General features: G+C 59.8%; 2 protein-coding genes across 4 annotated transcripts in view; one reads left to right on the plus strand and one right to left on the minus strand.

Moving 5' to 3' along the window:
* Positions 1–1,915: 1,915 nt before the first annotated feature.
* CIMIP2B (ciliary microtubule inner protein 2B) lies at positions 1,916–7,331 on the plus strand. The gene is made up of 6 exons (XM_081940618.1): positions 1,916–2,015; positions 2,481–2,680; positions 3,092–3,237; positions 3,818–3,923; positions 4,601–4,786; positions 5,917–7,331. Exons 1-6 carry the CDS (start codon positions 1,954–1,956, stop codon positions 6,012–6,014), a joined length of 798 nt encoding a protein of 265 aa, XP_081796744.1. The 5' UTR covers positions 1,916–1,953; the 3' UTR covers positions 6,015–7,331.
* Positions 7,332–7,471: 140 nt separating this feature from the next.
* RUSC2 (RUN and SH3 domain containing 2) overlaps positions 7,472–18,143 on the minus strand; it is a 55,321-nt gene continuing 44,649 nt past the window's right edge. For all 3 annotated transcript variants that reach the window (XM_081940617.1, XM_081940615.1, XM_081940616.1), the window contains exons 3-12: positions 14,999–15,760; positions 14,244–14,432; positions 13,786–13,929; positions 13,019–13,095; positions 12,367–12,541; positions 11,872–11,977; positions 10,799–10,845; positions 9,665–10,475; positions 9,007–9,165; positions 7,472–8,419 (exon numbers count right to left, since the gene is read on the minus strand). In XM_081940617.1, coding sequence (XP_081796743.1) covers positions 8,233–8,419; positions 9,007–9,165; positions 9,665–10,475; positions 10,799–10,845; positions 11,872–11,977; positions 12,367–12,541; positions 13,019–13,095; positions 13,786–13,929; positions 14,244–14,432; positions 14,999–15,760 — 2,657 coding nt within the window. In that variant the 3' untranslated portion in view covers positions 7,472–8,232. The remainder of the gene's footprint in view (positions 8,420–9,006; positions 9,166–9,664; positions 10,476–10,798; positions 10,846–11,871; positions 11,978–12,366; positions 12,542–13,018; positions 13,096–13,785; positions 13,930–14,243; positions 14,433–14,998; positions 15,761–18,143) is intronic.

The raw sequence follows: 18,143 nt of genomic DNA on the forward strand, positions 1-18,143 counted from the left end.
ATGCATGGGTGGGGGTGTCTCCACCTGCACAGCAGGCAGAGCAGCAGACCCGGGCCAGGTTAGTTCATGGGGGGGAGCCTGGGGCTGTCAGTTGCAGACCCCTCCCCCCAAGGGCAAGTAACTAGCTGTCAGAGAGCCAGCAGAAGAAACGTCCCCTCCCTCTGCAGAGGGGACAGCCCCTTTCTTTGCTCAGGGTTTCCTTTTCTGAGGTTGTTTGCCAAGCGCCGAATGCCTCTCTCGGGCACGGCCAGGGCCCCCGCTTCGCCAAACAACACACCCTTCCGGGAAGCCCTTCCCTGGAGCCTGAGAGGAAGCAGGGGGCCTGGCTGAGAGAGGCCACTGGAGAACCTGCCTCAGGCCATAGGCTGGAGAGGAGGCAAGCGGCCAGGGGGGTCTCCGGATGCCACCCTTGTCTGGAGATGTTAGGGCAGGCATGGCAAACTTTTCAGCACCAAGTGCCAAAAAGGGAGCTCGTGCGCGCACTCATCTGGGACGTGATCTGGAAGAGGAGTGAGTGGCCCAGGGGGCAGACGCACACTAGCAAATGTATTTCTGGTTTCCAGCGTGAACATGTGTGCCGGCCAGCTAGACTTCCGGTTACTGGCACAGATGCAGGCGCAGTGATCAGCTGGCTGGCGCGCATGCTTACGGCGGAAAACAGAAGACGAGCTCTTCCAGCTTTCGGCACTGCTGCACCCATGAAGGCCAGCTGATCCTCACCCATGCGTGCGCCCCAGAAACCTGGAAGGCGAATGGCTACAGGTGCCATAGGTTTGCCTTCACTGTGCTAGGGGCCCACAGCAGCAGGAATGCTGGGGAAATCCCTCTGCACTGAACGCCTGCAGGGGCCTTCAGAGCGCTGAGTCTGCCCCCTGCTGCACCTTGGGGACCCAGGGCTTCAGTGGGTCAACGAACAACCCCTGGAATTGTCCTCGGTCCAGTCAGACAACCTCAAGGGAATGATAGGGTTTGAATGGTCTCCAAATCCGGCTTTCTAGGCAGGCAAAGCAAGAATTCTTTCTCTGGTGACCTCAAGGGGTTTGTGCGGGGGAGGGTGTTAGTCTGGTATCCCTGCGGTTGCAACACCCCCTGGAGAAGCCCCTGCCTGGAGCTCCAAAAGCCAGCAGTTGATGCTTCAAAGCAAGAGAGGAATCAGTGGCAGAAGGAAGGGAGGAGCAGGAAAGGAAGGCTGAAGGAGGGGAGGGGGATTCTGCAAGAGGAAGGGGCACCGAGGCTTCTTGGGCACCTTCGTTCTCCCTCCTCCTCCCCTCCCCCCCCCATGCCCCCTTCAAGGCTTGGGAAGCTCATCTCACCCTGACTGGGGGGGAGGGGCACCTCCGTCTGGGGGAGGCTATGGCTAAGCAGGAGGCTGATTTCAAGGGTCTCCTGAAGGGGAGGGGCCCAGCCCTCCTCCTGGCCCCTTTCATTTCCCCAGGAAGGAAAGGCTGGCTTTGACCTCCTCACACACACACACACACCCGACCCCTTTCTCAGAGGGCATGTCCTGGCCATGCCAAGCCTGGTTTTGTCCAACCCCTCCCTCCCCTGGCCTCCCCCCCCCCCCCCAGGGCTACCTTCCCTCCTGGGCCTTTCTGCCCAGAGAGGGTCATGCTGGCTGCTGAGCCAGAAATTCTGTGGGACACCCAGCCATCTGGGTGGAGGGCAGCCCTGCCAGCCTGGCCCTGGAGAAGAAGGGGCGCGTTCTGAGCTGCTACCAAGGAAAGGCTGCGTGGAGAAAGGGATCCTGCACTGAAGGAGGCCAAAGTCTCCCTTTCCCCTCCTCGCCTGCTGCAGGCTTGGCCCCTGCGCCTGGTCGCCTGCCTCTGCCCCCCCTGCCTGGCAAGCGTCTGCCTGGCGACGGTTTCCCTGGGCAGCAGCTCCCGCCCCACCTCCTCCCCACAACACATACAAAAGCCTTCCCAGCCAGGGCTCAGGCCAGCCGCGCCGCAGATCATGGCGTTTGCCCCCAAACTCAGCCAGGTGCTGATGACCCCGGAGCCCCACTTCCTCCCTGGGTAAGAGCCGCCCTGGAGGGCATCCCTCCCGGGGCACACCAACCCTCCCCCGCCACTTCTCTGCCACGCCGCCCACCGGGGCAGAGCCTGCGGGGCGACTGGGGGGGCGGGGGAGCTGCGCGTGGAAGTCCTCGGGCGGGGGGGGGGCGCAGACTCTTCGCATGTGACGGGCGGCGGAGGGCTCGGCTGGCCGGCAGCAGGGCGCCCCTCTTCCTCCCTCCGCTCGCGGAAGCCGCCGCCGAGGCGCTAGAAGGCGCCGGGGGGCCCGCAGCCCCTTCCCCAAGCAGGGCTGTGGCTCTGAGCTCCGGCTCTCGGGCAACTGCAGCCGGGCCGCTCGGAGGAGCCGCTGAGCCTGGCGGGGCAGGGGGAGGGCTGGGGGGTCGCAGAGCCCGGAGCGCTAAAAGGCCTGGAGGTTGACGGGGGCTTGGGGGGGGGGGCTCTCCTCTTCTGCTCCTGTCCTCGCAGATATGGCGGCTACTGTCCCCGCTACAAGTTCTGCCTGGGCCAGACTTACGGGAAGCTCACGTCGCAGCTGCTGGCCGCCCCCGGCCCTTCCCGACGGCTCCTCCTGCAGCCCAACTGCGCCCTCCGCGCCCCAAAGGAGCGGCCGGGGCTCGGCCGGAGGACGCGGGGCAAAGGTTGCAGCGGGGTCCCGGGCTATACCGGTAAGTGGCGCCTAGAGGTGGGCTCTCCCCGGCTGAGAGGCCAGAAGGGCCCCTGGAAAATGGGGGAGGGGCTGGGAAGACATCGCTCGGCCCTTGCAGGAGGCAGTGGGGGTTGGTCTGGACTCAGCAAAGCAAAGGGGGGGAGGGAGGGGTTCCATTGAGGGTCCTGGGGAGTTGCCTAGACACAGCCTCCGCCCACCATTTTTAGCCCCCCTTAGTGGCCCCCTTGCAGGCGGGGCCAGAGCCTCCAGTGCAAGCAAGTCAGTCTTCCCTCTATCTCAGAGGGTGGGAAAGAGTCACCAGCTGTGCCCTGGGGGGGGGTGATGGCCCTGCCTGGAGCAGAGAACCGGGGACCGAGCCTTCCTGGGGCCCCACTTTGCCTCCTTCCAGCTCTCCTGTGTCTCCTGGCAGGATTCGTCCCCAGGGCGCAGCACCACTTTGCCAAGACCTACGGAGAAATCTGCAGGCAAGCCTGGCTGGAGTTTGCACCCCTGCAGGAGCCGGGGGCCCAGGACCAAGCCAGGGAGGCGACCGAAGCCCTCCAGCTGGAAAGCAGAGTAAGGGGCAGGCATGGCTGCTGGTAGCCATGGGGTGAAGGGGGCCTGGGGGCTCAAGAGCATCTCCTGGAGAAGGGCCAGATCCCCTCACTCCAGCCCCACCCTTGAGGGGGAGAGGTTCGTTCCAGAGGAGGCTGGGGGCAGAGAGAGAGAGACAAAAAGGGGCACAGCCTGAGCTCTGCTGCTCCCCCCCCCCAACTTGTGAAATGAGGGCTTCCCATCCTCCACATCCCAGCAGAGGCTTCCCAGCTGGGTCATGGCTTGAGGAGGGGGACACGGGGGTGGGGGGGGGCTCCAGTTTTCCATTCTCATAGAATCCCACTATGGGTCAAAAGCTTCCTCCCTTCCTCCATGGGGGTCTCCCAAAACAACAATGCAAAATGAAGAGGCCTCTGCGAGGAGCCCCCTCCAATCTTACTGGCCGTCAGTATGTGTGGCCACAGGGTGGGGGTCTTCTGGGGCCCCTTCTTGGGGCCCCATACCTTCCCTGCCAGATGCTGCATCACTGAGAGGAGCTGCAAGAGCCTCCAGGTGCCCAGAGGCCTCCAGGGACTCACGGACGACTCTGCTCTGCCCCCAGCCTCTACCTGCCCTGCCCACAGCTGGTGCTGTCGCCGCTGCTGCCTCCACCCTGGCTTCCCGACCCTCAGGAACGGCCCCTGCGCTGCAGAGAACCTTTGTTCCAGGTCAGGCTCCAGAGGCCTGGGGGCCCCCGAGGGGAGGAGGGAGCAAGCATGTCCCAGAGGGCCAGGGGGATCTCTCTCGGTCTCCCAGGAGAGAGGCTGAAATGCCCCTTAGTGCAGAAGAGACCCCCACCGGTACCCCTTGGGCTCCCCAGCCTCTTCTCCTGGCGTGACACCAGCTGCGGCTTCCCCCTTCCTTCAGCCAAAGTGTACCAAGAGCCAGGCCTGTTTGGGCAGCGAGCCACAAGTCTCCTTGGGGGTTCTTGCGAGGGCCGGGGGCTTGGGGAGCTTGGGGGGCCAGGGTTTGTGTCAAATGCAGCCTGGGAGCAGAGGGGCTTGCAGGGGAGACCCCAATGGGGGGGCACCACTTAATTTGCTTAGAGGCCATGTGTGGAAATGCGCTAGCTTGCCTTCCAGAAAAGGGGGGTTCTTCTCATTACCACGAACCCTTGTGGGTCCTCCTGGGTGTGTTTTGGGATTCAGGAACGAGAGGGAGTTTTCTGTCTGTCTGGGGGAGCCGACACCTGGCACCGACAGTCCCAGAAGCACCTGACTGGCTGGAACCTCCACCAATCAGTCTGGGCCGAGCCGGGACTGCCCGCCTGCAGGAGGGTGGGCCGGGCTCCCTCGCAGGAGGGTCCTGAGGGTTTAAGCCCCCCCCCCCCCACTCTGTCCCACAGGCTTCACTGGCTTTGTGCCTCGCCTCCAGTTCCTGATTGGAGCCAGCTACCCCGTTCTTGCCCACCGGGCAATGGTGGAGTTTGAGGAGATGCTGCAGAAAACGGGGCTGGATCCCCTCCCACCCCTGGCCAAGACATACCCCACAGACAGGGGCCTCCTGCCCCACTACAGAGGCTATGTGCCAGGTGAGTGCCTTGCCCCCACTTACCTCCCCCCCCCGTCCCTTGGATCACACCTCCTGGCGAAGGACTGGACGCACACACACACACACACACACACACACACACACACCGGCAATCTTCCATAGGGCTCTGGGCAACTCCTCCTCCTCCTCCTCCTGCCAGGGGAGCAGCCCCAGCACCGGAGGCTGGATGTTCCTTGTGCCTCTGATGCCAAACATGGGAGCTGCCAGGGGTGGCAAGCCGGCTGCCCATCTCCCACTTTGGGCCCCTGGAATGAAGCCACATCTGTGCCACCACTGGCCAGGCAGAAGCTCCAGGGCTCAGTCTGCACCCTCAGGGGCCTCTTCCATAGCCACCTTCAGAGGCCCCTGGAGAAGATTCCCCAAAAAGGGGATCAAAATCCACCTTTGCGCAGATTCCTCCCAGCCCAGCCGCAGAGGGTGACAGGGGTTCTCTGGGGGGATCCCTTGAGCTGCAGGCAGGCAGCTGTGGGTTGTGGGCCCTGAGACATGCAGCCTCCCCCCATGGGGAGGGACAACAGGTGGGACAACAGCCACTGATCCAGTGAAGACGCCTCCCCAATGGGTGGGAGAGCCTGGAGCCACACCAACCAGAGGCTGCCCTCGTGGAGGACGGGGGGGGGGGGGCTTGCCCTCAGCCCACAGAATGGGCCGGGGTCCACAGGTCCCTGCAGGCTCACTACGGCTGAGCAGCTGCTTCTCCAGAGGGCGGCCTGGCTGCCCTGCTCAGTTCTTTGCCTCAGAGGCCTTCGGACTGCCCAGTTGTAATGGACTGCTCACAAAATGCTGCTAAGTGGGCAGGGGTCATTTAACCCAGAGCCCCTAGGCCAGAGGTCTCCACCCTTGGCAGCTTTTAAGACTTCTGGTCTTCAACTCCATGTTGGCTGGAGAATTCTGGGGGTTAAAGTCCACGAGGCTTAAAGTTACCAAGATTGGACACTCCTGGATTCAGATGGAGACATCTGCAGCTCACACCATTATGCCAACCGGCCAGACTCCTTCGGCTTCCCCTTCAAGGATTCCCTTGCAGAGCCCGGGCATTGATGGCATTACTTGCAGCTGTGGATTTGCCCAGGACGGTCACCCCTTCCCTCTCTCTCTCTCTGACCCCAGGTTACAAGTACCAATTCGGCCACACCTACGGCCACCTGACCCACGACGCCCTGGGCCAAAGCACCCTGGAGAAGCAGGTGCTGGACGTTACGCAGTAGAGGACTCCATGGCTCCCTCGCCAGCACCTGCTCCAAGCCCACCTCGCTGTCCTGGGTGGGCTGTGGCCGTGGAGGTGCCAGTGCCAGAGGAGTCCCCAGATTCCTTGGCCTCTTGAGCTGCCCGTCTTCAGTTCCATGGCATTCCGAAAGAGACCGAGGTCCCAGGAGCCTCATTCTCCTAGTGGGAGAGGCCTTTGTTTCTCTGGGGTCCCCCATGGGGAGAGGGGCCGCGACTGCTTCTGAGTCCCCTGGCAAGGTGCAGGAGGGAAGCTCTGGGGGGTTCACTCTACACAGGAGCGGGAAGGGCTTTGGGGGAGGCCAGCTCTGCCCCCTCACCACCAGATATCCACATTGGCCTTCTCTGCCCTTGGGTGGCGTCTGGATCCCCCTCTGATATCCTGTGGCACAAAGGACTTTTCACCAGCCTGGTACAGACCCTGCAAAAACCCCTCCCCACTGTTAATCCGTGGCGATTGCCATCCGTCCCAGGCGGGGCTGCCATCCTCCGTGATAGCTGGGCCCCGTGGTGGCTGTGGCAGGGGAGTGTCCAAGGCAGTGCCATCCATGGGCTTACCTTGGCAGCACAGCTCCCCACCCCAGGGACGGCCGGGCCTTCAACCCATGGCTTCCCAGGCCCAAAGCACACGAAACGAGGCAAGCCCCTCGCAAACCTGTGGGGTTCTCCCCCACATCTTGGGCAGCAGCTAAGAGCGTACCATCTGAGTGCCCAGGGTCAGAGGCCCATAGCCAGTTCTCTGCCACCCTATCCCTGGCACCTTTGCCATGTTGCCTGCTCTGCCCAAAGGGAGCTGCCTGTGGAGAAGAACTCTTTACAATAGTCTCCAATGGTGGGAACGTGACTTCAACTCCCAGAATCCCTCAGCCAGCCGGGGTGGTGGGCACCAAGGAGAAAACTGGGCAGCTGCTCTTCAGCTGGGCTGATTGAGGGGTATAAAGGCCCTTCCCCCCTCAGAAAAAAGCCAAATCCTTAACAATATCAGAGCTGGAAGGGACCTTGGAGGTCATCTAGTCCAACCCCCTGCCCAGCCACCAGGATCACATGCCCAAACAGTCTGCCGAGTAAGTTTATGGCACCTTCGATTCCAAGAGCCTGAAAAAGGAATGAATGCAGTTGCCAAGGTGGGCCCGTTGGCACACCTATCAGCCGGGGATTCTGCCCTACTGGCTTTAGATCAAGAGCCCACTTCCACCATCTGCCCCCTTTGTCTATCTTCTGGCTCATTCGGGGCACATAAAGGCCTTCCTGCCACCTTTGGGTTCCTGAATGAGCCGTGAAAAGGGTCACCAACCCAGCCGGCTCCTCCTGGATGAGAAGCATCAAGGCAGCTCAAATGGTGTAGATGGGGACGGGGACGGAGGGGGGGGGGGGGGAGAACGACAGCCAACATCTTGGCCCTGCAAAGAAGCTGGCAGGGGGGAATCACCAGGCTGCGGGGGGAGCTCATCATCAGCACCTTTTTTATTAATACGTGTCATAAATAAAGAAATAAATAAAGGCGAGACACCCTGTTCTAACACCGGAAGTATAAATTAAAGATGGCGCCACCCTCACAACTGGCAGGACCGACTCCTGCATTCTCAGCCAGGTCCTTCGAGGGGCGGGGCAGGCGAGTGAGAGCCCAGCCCCAAATACTGACTGGCACTGCCCTCTGGCTGTGTGGGGAGCCCCCTTCCTCCCCACTGGTCAGGCTCTGAGCCCTCCCACACAAAGACCTTCTGCCCATCGAGTGGCATGAGGTTCCACCGGCACCACCCAACCTGTGCCATGGGAGCCCTTTTGGCTTCAAAGCCCCCACCCTCGGTGGGAGAGCTGGCCGGACACCCCTTTCCCCGACTGGTCAGCTGCTCCAGCAGAGACTGGCCGCAACTGGCTCCGTCTGCACGCATGCAGAGGCCGCCCCGCTCCCACCGGCGTCTCCCCTCCCCCCTCCCTCCCTCCCCCTGCCCAGCATTAATACAGGTTAGCACACAGTCTCCCAGGTCTGGAGCAGGCCCTTCACGGGGGGCCCGTGTTCATTCGGACACGGCGTGGGTGCCACGGAGAAGAGGAAGGGGAGAGGCGCATGCACAGGAACGGTTGGCCACAGGAGGCCCCGGCAGAGGAGGCGTCCCCCCCTCGCCCAGGTCCTTGGCTGTGTCTTGGTGAGGGGCCTCATGGCCAGCACGGCTCTGGGCACCATCGGGGATCGCCTGCCTGTCAATAATCGGCATCCTCCAGGTGGGTGACGTACATGATGGGCACCAGCCCGCTCTCGGCCCCCTCCCTGCGGCTGCAGCAGAGCCAGTCGGCGTCCACCCTGCTCAGCACCCGCAGGACGTCTCCCCTCTTGAAGCTCAGCTGCCCGGCCTCGGTGGCAATGTGGTGGCAGAGGGCCTTCACCGCCCTGGGGAAAGAGAGCGTGCCAAAGGGCTGCAGCAGGGGCCCTGCACCGTCTCCTTCCCACCTGCGCTGCTCAGGGGTCTCCGGTTTCCCCCTCAGGCTTTCCCTGCAGGGACATAGCTGCCCCCACCCATCAAGGGCTTTGCTGATTGCAGGGGAGCAGCTGTGTCCCCCACCCCACCCCAGCCAGAATGAAATTCACCCCCCCCTCCAGAACCAGTTCTCAGGTTCTCACCCTGCAGAGGGTCTTGTCCGCCAGGGGCCTCCCTGAAAACGCCTGCCCACCCTCTTCTGTCGGGGGACGGGCAGGGCGTGGTGTCAGAGGTCCCCCCAGCCAAGAGCCAGACCAGGGAGACTGGCTGCCCCCCAGTTGCCCCCTCCCCGCTTCTTGGCAGGCTGAGGAGCAGAGGGCAGGAGGGCTGGGCAGCCCCCTCCCTTCCACGGGTCTGCTGCCCAAAGGCTTTGGAAGACCAGCCACGCGCAGTGCCTCCCTGCAATGGGGCCCATGGCAGGAGGGGGCTTCTCCAGGGTCTGGCAGCTCCCGAGCACAGCCAGTTAGCTTGGGGACTCCCAGCAGGCCAGCACACTCACCATGGGGCTCCAGGGGAGGCCCGCCCATCCGACGGTTGACCTTTGGCTACGGGCAGCTGCTTGGATGCCGTCTCAGCCTCTCGCCACACACTGGCGCCCACCGTCTGAGCCATCAGCTGGAAGACGGAGCGGTCCAAGCTCAGCCAGCCGGAGGGCAGCCTGCAGAGAGGGCAGCAGTGGGCACCACACCTTTGCCTGGGAATGGCCACCCACCTGGGTGAAGCCGCCCCCCAGCACATCCCCTGCTAGTTGACATGGCAGTTGCATCCCATCCCCCACCCTCAGGCTCTGCCGTGAGCAACTGGGCAGCACAACCTCCGATCTGGTCCAGCTCAGGACACGGATGCCCACAGAGCAAACTGGGACAGCCCCAAACCGACTCTTAAATGGGTGTCTCCTGTAAACATTCTCTCTTATGGTGGTCCACAAGGACCCCGCTGCCCTGCCCCATTCACAATTTAACAAGGCACAAGAAACCACCCCCTTCCTGCTGCAAACCTCCTGTGCCCCCCACTCCTTCCTGCTGTTGGGCAGGGAGTCTCGGGTGCCACTCTCAGCCTGGAAGTCGGCCGTCGACCCCCACTTGGGGGTCCAGGCCACCCCACCCCACTCCCAAAGCCAAGCCGCCAAGGCAGAGACTGACCGCCAAGAACGCTACCTGTTGGCTTGTTTGGGCTCCTTGGGTGCCTGGCGGGAACCAAAGAGGTGCGCCCACTTGGGCTGGGTGCTGCTGGGGACATGGGTGACGGGCTGCTCCTTCCGCGGGGCTGTCGGCTGATCCTGCTCCCTGCTGTGCTTCAGCTCCACCAGCACGGCATCTGGGGGGCTGCCCATCCAGAAGGGCCGGCCCTTTTCCTTGCTTTCCTGCCCAGCCGGAGGGCCCGGCTTCCAGGGTCCCTTTGCCTCCTCGGCCGGGAGCCTCTCTCTGACTAGGGGGGCTTCTGTGGGGGGGCAGGCCTCTGCACCCTCCACCACCCCTTCCCTCGGGGGAGGGCCCTTCCCAGCCTCTGCCGACTTGGCCCGCACCCTCTTCTTGCGCTCGGGGTGGGCGAGGCGGGCACCCTCTGGGGAGCCCTGGATGTAGACCTGGGAGCTCTGGGTGAGCTGCAGCCACCAGCTGGCCTGCCTGTCCTTCTTCAGCTCCGGGGGCCCCTTGGTGGACTCCGCCGCTCTCTCCAAGGGTGCTGGGCCCCGGGAGGCTTCGCCAGCCCGCTGGGCGCCCCGAGTGCGCATGAGCTGCAGGGTGGAGTTGGCGGAGAGCAGCAGGCCCTGCTGGCCCCGCAGGAGCTCCTTCTGCTGCTGCTGCCACCGGCCCACCTGTAGCAGGTGGTGCTCGAAGAGAAGGTCCAGGCCGAAGGGCAGCAAGGAGAGGGGCTGGAGCAGCAGCAGCAGCTCCTCAAAGAGGCCCTGGCAGGCCCTGTGCCCCAGCGGCAGGAAGCCCGTTGGCTGGTAGTGCACCTGCAGCACATCTGGGGGGGCGAATAGAAGGTGACAGTCACCAGCCCCCCTCCCCCCGGCAGCTCTGGCAGCTCTGAGCCCCAGCCAGGCAGCCAAAGGAGATCGGGAGGCTCCGGGCGGCTCAGCTCCATCTACCAAGCCCCCCCATCAACCCTCCCTTGGCCTCCCTGCCTTCTTTCAGAAGCTGGGGAAGGGGCCCGTTGCCAAGTGGCCTGGCAGGTCTGTCTTTCAAGAGCGGCTGAGGCTCCTGAGGGCGGGGCCACCACCTGAGCGACATCCCTGACCCAGACCCAGCCTTGGCCCTTCCCCCGTCCGGTCAGGCGCAAAGACCTACCCTCGTGATTGTAGAGGTGGTTGAACCAGAACTCCAGGGACCGGATGCTGTTGGGGGAGAAAGCCGAGAGCGGGTGAGAAGGGGCAGGAGCCTCCGGCCGGGGCTAAGGTGCCCCAAGAACCATCTGGGGACACAGGCCAGGCCCTGCTGGCCACAGGGTGCAATGACGAGCTGCTGGCCTAGGGACCGGGAGATGGAGCGTTCTAGTCCCACCTTAGGCAGGAAAGCCAGCTGGGTGACTTTAGGCCCGCCCTCGGGGGAAAATGGGCGGGAGGACCTCCAGGTATGTTTTCAACCTTGATTTGGACCAGAAATGTATGGAAAAATGATGGGAGGGTAAGAATCCAAGAACCGAATAATAATCAGCCCCAAGGCCTAAGCTGCGTGCGCCACTGGATGCTTGCTTTCGAATAAAGAGGGCTGGGGGCACGTTGGAGAGAGAGTCCAGGGGGGCTCTGCCTCCTTGCTTATGGAAAAAGCCCCTCCTTTCCCTTTGACCGAGGAAGAGCCCCCTCCGAGGAGGGTCAGAGGTTCCTCGCTTGAGCTGCTTCTCTCAACACACAACGCCTCGACCACCTCCCTCCCCTGGGGCTCCTGACGGGCCTTCCTTTCCTGCCGTGGAGCCCCTCGGCCCTGTCCATCAGTCAGTGGGTGGGAGGCAGGCAAAGCGGGGGCGGAGGGAGGAGGAGGCAGGGGGGAGACACCCTGGAGCAGAGCAACATCAGAGTTGGGGCAGGTTGGGTCCTTTTGTCTGCCTGCCCCACATTGGTACAAAATCTGTTTTATGTTTAGGCTGATGGCGAAAGGAGGCTCCTTCGTTCCCAATGGCAGCCTTTGCCTTCTGGCTCTCCCATTGCTGGACTTCAATTCCCAGAATTCCCTGGGAGCCAGCATGGCCGGGTTAGGTAAGGGTTAGGGTACGGCTGGCTGGGGAAACCTGGGAGTTGCCCCCTCAAAGTGGCTGAGGTTGAGCAACGCTGCTTCAGGAGGACCCCTCCCTCGTGCTGCCTCCTTCCCAGGGGCAAAGCACCACGCCCCACACGCACAATGGACGGGGAAGCAGCCCTGCTTACTTGAGGAGGCCGAAGATGAAGGCGTTGAAGCGCATGCTGTGGCTGCTGAGCTCCGGGGACTGGCTGACGCGGCTGTAGAGGCTATGCAGGACCTTCGTCGAGGGCCCTGCGGAAGAGGAGGGGGCACAGGATGTCTTGGCCGCCCGTGGGTCCCTTCAGTTATGGGAGCCCCCACACCTTCAGGTCCAAAAGCCCCCTCCCCTCCCCCCCCGAGTGCACTTCCGAGCCAGTGTCCCCCTCCTGCTGCTCCCCACTGCCTCTTTTAAGCAGCTGGAGGGGAGAGACGGATCCCCCTTTGCTGGCGCTCTGGGCAGCCCACCTGCTTAACAAGGCCACAGGCCTCACCCGGACAACCCTCACCCCCGTCCCAGCTTGAGGGGTGCCGGCTTCTTCCTCTGGGCCAGGGCTGATGGGTGCTGGGAGGGAGACCTGGGCCACCCCAGGGCAGGAGGAGGGCAGGGTGACCCTCGGAGACCAGACCCCAAGGCCCCCTACCCAGCTGCGTGGAGGCCTCCACGATGCTCCATGGGACGTTCCGCCTCTGGCCAACTATCACATCCAGGACATAGGCCTTCAGCCCGTCGCTCAGGATATCCCGGATGGCCGGACACAGGTACTTCAGGACGAGGTGCCCCACATTAGGACTCACCGAGCTGTTCCCCAGTTTGGCCTGGAGGAGAGAGGAGAGGTCAAAGGGTGGGGGCCATGTCTGCTCTCTCCCCTCCACAGCCCTCCCAGCACTCCTCCCCCGGGTCCAAGCCTTCCCCTCCTCTCCCCCTCCACCCTGCATCCCTGGCAGAGACCTCAGCCAGGCAAAAACCCTGGGGAGAAGGCGGCTTTCCTGGCAAGTAGGGAGGAGGTGGGGGAAAGCGCTTGGCCCGGTTGCCCACCTGCCCACCAAGGTCGGCCACCTGCCTTTCTGCAGTGCTTCTCCATGGTTACCGTAAGAGTCAAGACGGTCCCACCTGAGTCTCTTCCTCACCTGCTTTCTTGGGGCTGATCTTCCATCTCTTCCAAGCCCCCCCCCCTCCCCACTTCCTGCCCCCTGCCATTGTCACATACCTCAAAGGGCCATGTCAGGGAAGGCCTCTCACTGGAATGATGGAGGCACCGAAGGGAAAGGAGGCCAAGAGGAAAGCCAGCTCACCTTGACCCCAGGATCCCTGCTGGTTCCAAAATGGGCCACGATGAGGTCCACGGACATGTTGATGGCTTTGACGAGGCCTGGTGGGCAGAAGGAAGAGAGGAGGCTGAGTTTGCACCACCCCCTCCTTCCTATCCAGGACTCTGGGGGGCCTATTTTGGCTCCAGAAATTTGGGGTGGGAGGGCTCTTCTGTGTCAAATGACCCCTACTCTCTCTTCCTCTCAAGCTGTATGGGAGGGGGGGGCTGAAAGCATAGGGAGTGCAGAACAGCTGAGGGACCCTAAAGACCCCAATCTCCCTTTCTCCAAAGACCCCCTCCCTCCAGGAACCTCCTCAGGTACCTCCGGCAGGGGGAAAAGACTGCAACCACCCCTCGTCTGCCCCACGCATTGAACATGCTCCCCAGATCTAACATTGGTGGGGACTTAAATGCGGAAACAGCTCAGGGGGAGCAGAGCCTCCTCTCCTGACACCACCAGATTCCTACCCTGCCTGAGGGTCCCAACCCCCCAAGCCCCCTCAAAAGATGGCTCTGCTGCGGGCAAGGACCCTCCAGCTGGGCGGCCAAGGTTGGAGGACGCCATGGCCTCCTTCTCTGCAGGGGGAGCTGAGCCTTTCTCACTGCCCTCCGTCCTCTACCTCTGCAAGCAGCAGCTGCTGAGAAGGCCCCCACCTGACACCCCCCATGGAAACCCTACCCCCACGCCTACGGAAGAAACCTTGGAAGGGTGCAAGTGCCAGGGGACCCTCCCCAACCCCCCCGACTGACCCTTCTTCTGCAGCAAATCCACGGAGATGGACTCGGTGTTGCCATCAGGGGAGAGGCAGAACTCGGCTGGCGGCTTCTCAGCCAAGGAGAAACAGTCGGGGAAGAAGTCGGGGAAGCTCTGCTGCGGCTCTTTCACCGCGGGTCCTGCAAGACATGGGCGGGGGGAGGCGTGAGGGGGACACGGCACACCCACCAGTTACCTGATGGGCTCCAGGGCTGCCCAATTCCAAGCAGCGTCTGGGCGGCTGAGACTGGGAAAAGCCATGCCCTGGCTAAAGAAAGATAAATCCCATCCGTGGTATTTCTGACCCAGAGAGACCCCAGACCAGGCTGAGGAAGAGACCAAATGGGGGGGGCAGGGGAGCCCTGAGTCAAGCCCACGGCCCCCATAGCCCCCAAGCAGCCTTTCCTTGAGCCAAGGGCAGCTGGGGAGGGGAGCCGCCACACCCGAGGCCCACCGTGGAGTCTGGGTCCGGAATGGCCCACCGGCATCTCCAGCAGAGGGTTCCTCCAGGGGGTCTTGCTCTCCGGCGGCTTCCAGTCCAGGTGGCCAGTCAGCCCTGCCAGGTCTGAGACGCGGTCCAGCCCCAGGGGGTTCCTCCGCCGGTACTCTCGCCACTTCAGGGCTTGCAGGGACAGGTGGTTGGCTGTGGCCGCAACAGGCCGGTCAGGGGAGGGGAGCCGAGGAGGAGACAGAGACAGGCGGCTGTGAGCAGCAACTCAGCAGCAGCAGCGGCGGCATTGGAGACGGGGAGACTGATCCATGCAGGGGAGCCACCTGGCCAGGACCTCGTGGGGTAGGAGGGGGGGTGAAGGGGGCCCTGCCTACCAAGCAGAGATCCCTCAACCTCCTCCTCCCCCACTTTGCCTCGGGTGAAAGGGCCATTCAGGGCACAAATGGGCTCAGAACCAGACAGGTTTGCATGCCCCCCCGGAGGCTGATCCTCCACATGGAGCCGCCCCTCTTGGCACTGCCCAGGGATGGCCAGGGAGGCAAAGGGCCTGGAGGCTCCCTAGGAACGGGGCTGGTCATCTCAATGTTCCTGGCTGTGAACTGATGGACTTTCAGGCTCCCTTAAACCCTCAACTACAAGGGGCAGAACGGAACCCCCCCCTCCCTCCCCAGTTATTTACCTTTAGGACGAATGGACACACACACACACACACATTCCGGGCATGCAAAGTTAAGCCTTTCTTTGCAATGCCCACCTACCATTTAGGGGCCGGGGGATGCCACCACCCAAGGAGCTGAAGCTGGCAGCCTCGCTGCCCCCTATCTTCCATTGGGGTTCACTGTGGGTCTCCGCTCCGGCCAGGCTCCAGCCCCCAGACAACAACGGCAGGAGGGAGCCAAAGGGGAGCTGGTCCTTGGCCAGTGGTGCAGGTGGGCCTGGGGGTTCCTCCTTCTTGGCCACCGGAGAGGGGCTCTCACTCTGCTTGTGCGAGACATCGGCCCCTGGACGCCCCTGGGTGGCACAACTGCCAGCAGCTGGAGAAGCCTTGGTGCTGGGCAGGAGGTTGGCAGAGACTGGACAGGACTTGCTGCGGGGGGGCTGTGTCTCCGGGGTGGGCGAGCAGGAGGAAGACTCCCCGCTTTGGAAGAAAGGCACGTTGTTGCGCACTGGAGAGTAACTGCCCAGCGGGGACAGGCGAGTGGTCTCCGGCCCCGGCCCCCTCTTGGCATGGCCATCGCCTAGGGAAACCGCCCCATCGGCAGAACGCTGGCCTTGCCCCACAGGGCCCTCGGCGGAGGTGGAGGACTGGGATGCAGAGGAGAGGGTTCGGCTGGCTGGGCGAGCGGCATTGGCAGCCGAGAGGCTGTAGAGTTGGGAGAGGCTGGAGGCCAAGTGGCTGTGCAGGACCCGGCCCTTTGCCGGCTTGGGAAAGTGGTGCTGGAAGACGAAGGGCTGGATGGGCAAGGTGGTGGGGCGCTGGTCCTTGCTGTAGCGCACCACCTTGCCATCTGCTGCGCCACCTGCGGAAGGGAAGGAGAGCAGAGATTGCACTGCCAAGCGGACGAATGTGGCACAGCTGAGCCCAGCCCTCTGCCTTGTTTGACCTGATGTTCTTGGATGGTGGGGGCACAGGAGGAAAGGCAGACCCCACCCACCCATACCAGCAGGTTATGTACTCCCTAAGGCCTTTCCCCCTCAGACCCTGGCAGATAGGGAGACCCCCGGTTGGTTATTCCCCAGCATGGACAAGTTGATGCAACCCACTTAGCCAGCACAGGATGCTGGGGGAAGAAGGTTAAGACTGGCTTATCCTCTGCCCAAACCAGAATTTTGATTCAGAATGAGAGTTTAGGGCTTTGGGGGGGGGTTGTCCCTCAAAGTCCCCTTTGGTGTTTCTCAAGACTGGGCAAGCCTTCTTGAGTGAGAGAGAAGAGAAGAGAAGAAAATACCAATTCCTGACCACAGTTTTACTCAAAATAGGAGTTAATTACAGATGGCTGATACCGGAAGGTTTAATATTTCTATGGAAAGGACAAAGATACAGAATTGACACGATTGAAAAAGCAGAAGCCTTCTATACAGAATATCTGAGTGGAAAGGCCGAGAAGTATGGAAAAGAAGATTTATCGGTGCAATCGTTGGACACACCAATAATTGAAACAGAGAAGATGGAGGGTGCCGTAGGTGGAATTGATATTGAAAAAGGTGTCATGGGGGGCGTAGAGATTAGAGAACAACGGGAAACAAGATCAACCAGAGCTGTAAATCCTATATATAAAACATAATGATGGAAGGAACAAAAGTGCTTTCAATTAATATAAATGGACTTAATTCGGCAACCAAAAGAAGGAAAATATTTCAGAAATTACAAAAATTAAAATTAGACATAACTTGCTTACAAGAAGTACACATTCAACAAAGAAATGGTCACTTATTAGTACAATCAAAACTTGGAAAAAATTTTACTTCCTTGGCGGACTGTAAGAAAAGAGGAGTGATTTTTTATATTAAAGATAAAATTCCAGCGAAACAAATCTACACAGATGAAGATGGAAGAATCTTAATAGTGGAAATTATGGATAATGCAAGGAAAATACTTTTAATTCCAATCTACGCATCTAATGAAAAACAGGATGTATTTTATAAAAAACTCCACAAGAAAATTTCTGACTTAGACTATGCTGATATTTGTATGATGGGAGACTTTAATGGCATTACAAACCAGAACATGGATTATAAAACTCACAAAACAATAAAATCAAATAGGAAAATCACTCCCGAAATCCTTCTTTAGGATGATGGATGAAATAAACTTAAAACATGTCTGGGGAGAAAGAAATCCTACCAAAAAACAATATACCTTCTATTCACTTGTCATTCTCTAGAATTGATACGATTTGGGCTTCAGCGGATTTAATTGGCACTGCACAAGAGTTGGAAATTGAACCAAGCATTTGGGTGGACCACAATCCAATGACAATAAAATGGAGAGCGCAAAGAACAAGATCTAGATGGACTCTAAACAACATGATATTGAAAGAGAAAGACTTTGTAAAGAAAATGGGAGAATAATTGACTTTCTTCTTTAAAGAAAATAAAAAAGAAGATACGTCCTTGCAGAACCTAATGAAGGCCTTTTCTAGAGGTCTGATAATAGACTATACAAGAATGAGAAATTCAAAGAAAAGACAAATATCTAAGGACTTAGAAAAAGACTATAGAATACTGGAAAAAGAACTACAGAAATTTCCACAAAAGAAAGACATTAAAATAAAAATGGATACAATTAAACACAAAATGGACTTACTGGAAAAGGAGGAACTGGCACAAAAAATTAGAGGAGCTAAGCAGAATTATTTTGAAAATGCAAATAAACCAGGTAGATGGTTGCCATATAAACTGAGAAAGGAGAGAGAGGCCAAGATAATACAACAACTAAGAGATGAACAAGGACAAATGCACTAAGGGAATATGGAAAAGAAGAAAATTATACAGGACTGTTATGCTAAATTGTATGAATAAGAGAATATAAAAGAGGAAGAAGTTAAACAATATTTACAAAATGCCAATCTCCCCCAAATACCAAATGATATTAGAACTATATTAGAAGGTAAAATAACAATGATGGAATTAACTGAAGGTCTCAAAAGACAAAATAATGGGAGGGCCCCGGGACTGGATGGCCTTCCTGTGGAATTTTATAGAACACTAGAGGAATCCTTGGCCCTTCCTCTGTTAGAAGTTATGAACGAAGTAATGATTGAAAGCAAAATACCTAACTCATGGCTGGAAGCATACATTACATTGCTGCCTAAAGAGGAGGCAGATCATACGCAAATTAAGAACTATAGACCTATTTCCTTGTTGAACTCAGATTATAAGTTATTTGCATCTATACTGGCT

The sequence above is a fragment of the Natrix helvetica genome (genome assembly GCF_964273705.1).
Source record: "Natrix helvetica genome assembly, chromosome: 2".
Lineage (NCBI taxonomy): Eukaryota > Metazoa > Chordata > Lepidosauria > Squamata > Natricidae > Natrix > Natrix helvetica.

Bases quoted from the DNA above. Each gene is read 5' to 3' on its own strand.
- CIMIP2B (XM_081940618.1), top strand. From the start codon at position 1,954: ATGGCGTTTGCCCCCAAACTCAGCCAGGTGCTGATGACCCCGGAGCCC. The intron at 2,016-2,480 runs GTAAGAGCCGCC...CTGTCCTCGCAG, and splicing joins GAGCCCCACTTCCTCCCTGG to ATATGGCGGCTACTGTCCCC. The intron at 3,238-3,817 runs GTAAGGGGCAGG...CTCTGCCCCCAG, and splicing joins CCCTCCAGCTGGAAAGCAGA to CCTCTACCTGCCCTGCCCAC.